Below are 4,972 nucleotides of genomic sequence, written 5' to 3'. Positions count from 1 at the left end.
CTGATTAGTAATGCTATTTGGAACGGTTCATCCAATATAGGAACACTTTTTTTAGGCAATCGTTGGAACGGGATTTGGAACGGAAATTTATAAAATTTGTAATATTTTCTTTAGCATTACTAAACCTGTTCCTAAATTTTGAATTTTTGAATTTTTTATAATTTATTAATATATTTAATAAATTTGAATAAATAAATACATTTATATATTTTAATAAATTTTTAGATATAATTAATTTAATTTCATGAAATTTGAATTAATTTTATCTATAAATTTAATTAATTAAATTAATATAAAATAATAGAATTTAATAAACATTAAGAAAAATAAATAATTTAAAAGAATTTATATTAATATAAAAAATATTTAACTACAGAAATGGAAACAAATATAAAACCTAATCTAAACGCTCCACATCATCCTCCTGATTCTCGGCCGGGAGATTCATCGGGGGCGGTGCTGCACTTGACAAGGAGGCCCGCATGTCCTGCATCATGTCCATCATGTCGGCCATCATCGTCTCGAAACGGCCGATGTAGTTCTCCATGGTTGGGTTTGGAGGTGGCGGTAGTGATGGTGGTGTGAAGGTGTGACTCGAGACGTGGGCCTCAGAACCAAGGCCGGATACTCGGCCCTTGTTTTTGCCCCTGACTTTAGTCAGCCACATCTGTTGCTCTATCACCGCCAGCGAAACCTCGGAACTCGGTGGGGGCACTGAGGTCGTCGGCCATGGGCTGGGACTGACGATCCTCCAGCATCTTCTGGAACGTATCTTGTAAACCAAACAAAATTGTTAGTACTTTATTAAAAATAAAGAATTAATTATTAAAAAATAATATAACATATTTAGCTACTTACTGCCACCTCCGATGTTCTCTTTCTTCTTGTAACACCGCTCAAATAATTCCATCTGCTTGGGCGACCAATCGAGCCATTTCTCTTGTATAAGGAAAAAAAATAATTAATTAATTAGCATAATATTTAATAATAATAATTTAACACACAAATAATTTATATTAACTTACCAACTTCCTCTTATGTGTGCCGACTGAGGAAGACCCCGCACCCGATACAGAGTTGAGGACGCTGTGGAGTTCGCCGCCTAGTTCGCCTTAGTTTTGGAGGACTCCTGCTGGAAGCCCTCGCTGGCCCAGTACGCAAAGAGCTGGAACCACACCTCGTTGGCCAACCATAATGGATTGACCAGGCTGGACCGAGCGACGGAGAAGGTTTTCCAGATGTACTTCCCGGCCCACATGTGGAAGACCCGGAACATGGTCTCATCGTCACAGTCCCACCAGTAGGTCATCTACAGTAATAAGATTAAACAAAATATTAGTAAAATAAATTAAACAATTAGATTTTATATTAGATAAAAAAATTAATTTAAAACTAATTACCTTCATGCTCTAGAACCAGAAATATTGGTGCTCTTGCCGCACCTGCCTCGGACATGACTACGTGTGGGGGAAATGTCCCAGCACGACCGCATTGATGTTTTTGTGGAACCATCTATCAGACCTTAAATTAATTTGATATTAAATAATTAATTAATATTTTAAAAATAAAATAATTCATAATAAAAAAATTAGGTAAACCAACTTACCTCGCGCCATTGAGACTGATGTACTGGTGCGCTAATGGTGGGGGGATTGGTGGTGGTGGTGGTGGAGCAACCGCCAGTGTGGCAGGCTGCTTTAATGCGTCATCCAGAGCCGTACATATAGCTCCAGATGTACTAACATCATCTGGAGCCTGCTGGGCGGGGGACGGTACGAGCGTATGAGGTGGTGTGGGTGGTCGAGGGATTGCTTCCCCAACCTGGGAAGCATATGATAGTACTGGTGGCAGTACCGAGCCACGACCGCGACCACATGGTAGAGGTGGCGTACCATTAGATATTATCTACATCAATTATATAAAAGTATTAGTCTAAATTTTTGGATTATTGACATTAATATGTTAAATTCAAAAGAATATACTAATTTTTTTATATTATTAATGTGAAAATATTAATATTGGAAAAAATGGTCTAAATTAAGTTTTTGATTATTACATTATTATGGAAAAAAGTGTGAGATGTTAGTGGGGTTAATGACTTCGGTTGGTAGTTTTTGTTTTTTGAAAATATTATCATGAGTCGTTAGCACATGCTAATATTTAAAAAAATTATGTTGTATTTTCCATTCTATGCAATATATAAATGTTATGTACATAAAAATTATATTATTTATTTTATTTATAAAAAGTTTTGTACAAATGTACATACTAAATGAAATAGAAAGTATAATATAATTTAAAGTAAAAAAATACGATCCCATTTAAATGACCCGGAACCATATAATCTAAATATTTAATTTTATTATATATGTACTAACTGCCAAGAATCATACACTACATAATTATATATCCAGCTTAATTAATAATTACACTAGAAACAACTAACATTCATTGGAAAGCTGCAACTTGAGGAACTCCAATTCCATCTCCACAGCAGCCCTCTTCTTCCTCTCACTCTCTACCTCCGTCCTCAGCTTCTCAATCGCCTGCATCAGCTGATCTTCCCTGCTCGTTTCCAGCGAGTCTTCCCCACCGATCGATGCAATCATCTGTGCGACCTGCTGTCTCTGATCATCTAAACTCCTCCTTAAAAATAGCAGACTTCCCAACACCACTCCCATGTCGATTCCGCCACCAGTACTAGCAGCTTGAGTTTCGTGCTGTCCGGGGCTGGAATTTGATCCTTGTGGTGAGCCATCGCTGCCCTTTTCTTGAATTACGATTTCGCCTCCGAATGTAACCTGTTTGCCCATATTATCGTCAGTTTCTTGCTGATCAGATGGGAAAACGGGGTCTAGTTCAAATCCCTCCTCGTTAAAGTTCCATCCACTGATCCTTCGCTGCTTCACGTTTTCGCCTGAGGATGAATAGTCGTCGTCGCCGTCTTCATCGTCTTCGTCGTTTTTGCTATGTATCTTTGCCCCCTTGAACCTTTGCTCGACAGCAGGCAATCCCTGCAACACGTTTTTTACTAAGAAATCAGGGCCCTTGCAGTTCTTGAAAAAGGGATGCTTCAGCAATTTCTCAGCAGATGGCCTTTTTGAGGGATCTTGATCCAGGCACAAACCGACCATATCCTTGAAAGACTTCGAAAACCTCTTCTTTTTGCTGTCCTTAGTCTTCTCATAGTGGTCAGAAAACCGAAAACGCTTGGTGATTTTCATGATCAGGGATTTGGAGGGTGGAAGATCAGACAGTGGAGGCCTCCCATGGGCTAATTCCAGCGCAGTGATCCCAAAAGACCAGATATCAGCCTTGAAACCGTACCCTGTGTGCGAGTGTATCACCTCCGGCGCCATCCAGTACGGCGTGCCGGTGAAATCAGTCAGCCTGAGGGATGACGAAGACGACGATCTGCCTAAACCATACGTCAAATTCGACTCGTAAATAGAGGCTGAGACCCCGAAATCCGCCAGCTTCACCGATCCATTTGAGTCGACGAGAATGTTGCCGGCCTTTATATCTCTATGCAAATGGCCTTGGCCGTGGAGATAAGACAAAGCAGACAATATTTCCTTGAGAACAGTGGCGATGCATGGCTCTGGCAGGCCGTCGGGGAAGGAAGAAGCGATGATGGACTGTAGAGAACCGCCAGACATGAAGGGCATCACCACCCAGAGACGACGGTCGACAGTGAAGGAGCAGTGAGCTCTGAGGATGTTAGGGTGTCGGAGGAGCGTCATCGTCTTGGCTTCTCGGCGAACGCTGTCGAAATCGGCCCTCGATTTCTCGAGATCAATGGCCTTGATCGCCACCACGGAGGAGTCCATGGGAATGCAGATGGCCTTATACACAATGGCGCTCACCCCTCTGCCGATCTCATCAACAATCTTGTAGCAGTTCGCATCGAGAGGGTAGTACTGATCAGTACTACTGCTAACAGGCTTTCTCTGACATTCTCCTTCTCTCTCTTCCATGGCCATTTTAGTGATTTTTCTCCACAATTTCTTGAGAAAATTTAAGAGGGTCTCTGAGGTTTATATTCAAAGAGATTTCTTTCGGAAGACAAAAGAAGGAATGGAGAAAAAGTGGGCTGATGAAGCAGTTTTCTTGTGAAAAAGAGAGAGACAGACAGGGTGATTTACACACAGATAGCGGTGGCGTATCTGTACCTGTAATAATGGGCATAAACTACACAGTGAAAGTGAAGGTTTGAATCATGTGATTTTTCAACTGCTTTATTCATAAATGGAGATGGCGATTCAGTTTCGACAAAGGGTGAAGTGAAGAAGCTCTATGACTATGTGTGTTCAGAGTAATATGTTCACACGTACAGAAGGAGAAGATGAATTAGTTTAAGTACTTTTGTAGTAAAAGCGCATTAACTTCTTTGACTTGTGGAACATAAGATAGTGCAAAATAGAGTTGAAAGCTAAGCGACTTTTTTGGGTTCTTGTTCCTAATAACTGAAATTGCATGAATCTGCTATGTGATTACTTGCATATTTGGCTTTTTTTATTTTAAATTTTGATGAATGTAATATTCCGCCTTAAGTTTTCATTTAAAATTACTTTAGTCCCTTAAATTTATTTTTTGACTTTAGGATCCTTAAACTTTAATATTTATTTCAATTTGGACCCCTTGACTATTTTTCGACGAAAATGTGGCTGGAGTTTGTTTGTCTTTGAAATGATTTTCAGGACACAAAACTTATTTGGAGCGGACTTTCGGAACAGTCTTCGGACTTATAGAAATCCGTTCTTATAGTCGCCGTTACAAAAATTTAGGAATAGTTATAAAAAAAACCATTCCTAGTTGAGACAATAACTGTAACTGTCTTTGAAAATTGCTCCTAATGTTGAATTTGTCTAAATTTATTTTTATTTTTTGAATTAGAACTATTAGGGGTGGGTTTTGAAATGGATAAATTAATTTTCTCGGGGTTGGAACAAACTTTGTAATAGTCGTGCCT

The 4,972-nt window shown here is 39.5% G+C and overlaps 1 protein-coding gene and 1 long non-coding RNA gene across 2 annotated transcripts; one reads left to right on the top strand and one right to left on the bottom strand.

The window, feature by feature from the left end:
* Positions 1 to 381: 381 nt before the first annotated feature.
* On the bottom strand, positions 382 to 3,983 carry LOC105158439 (Protein kinase superfamily protein). Its single transcript, XM_088878313.1, has 6 exons — positions 2,447 to 3,983; positions 1,607 to 1,905; positions 1,401 to 1,521; positions 1,026 to 1,309; positions 859 to 939; positions 382 to 772 (listed from the first exon to the last, which is right to left on the bottom strand). The coding sequence occupies exons 1-2, from the start codon at positions 3,981 to 3,983 to the stop codon at positions 1,895 to 1,897; spliced, it is 1,548 nt and encodes a 515-aa protein (XP_088734439.1). The 3' UTR covers positions 382 to 772; positions 859 to 939; positions 1,026 to 1,309; positions 1,401 to 1,521; positions 1,607 to 1,894.
* LOC148788798 (uncharacterized) lies at positions 2,612 to 4,585 on the top strand. Its single transcript, XR_016064481.1, has 2 exons — positions 2,612 to 2,749; positions 2,825 to 4,585. It is a non-coding gene; the product is annotated as an uncharacterized LOC148788798 (long non-coding RNA).
* Positions 4,586 to 4,972: the final 387 nt, after the last annotated feature.

Source organism: Sesamum indicum, linkage group LG3, assembly GCF_026168435.1.
Source record: "Sesamum indicum cultivar Baizhima isolate 11 linkage group LG3, ASM2616843v1, whole genome shotgun sequence".
In the NCBI taxonomy this organism is placed as follows: Eukaryota; Viridiplantae; Streptophyta; class Magnoliopsida; order Lamiales; family Pedaliaceae; genus Sesamum; species Sesamum indicum.
The sequence above is the reverse complement of the archived record's forward strand: the minus strand, read 5'-3'. Positions and strand labels throughout refer to the sequence as shown.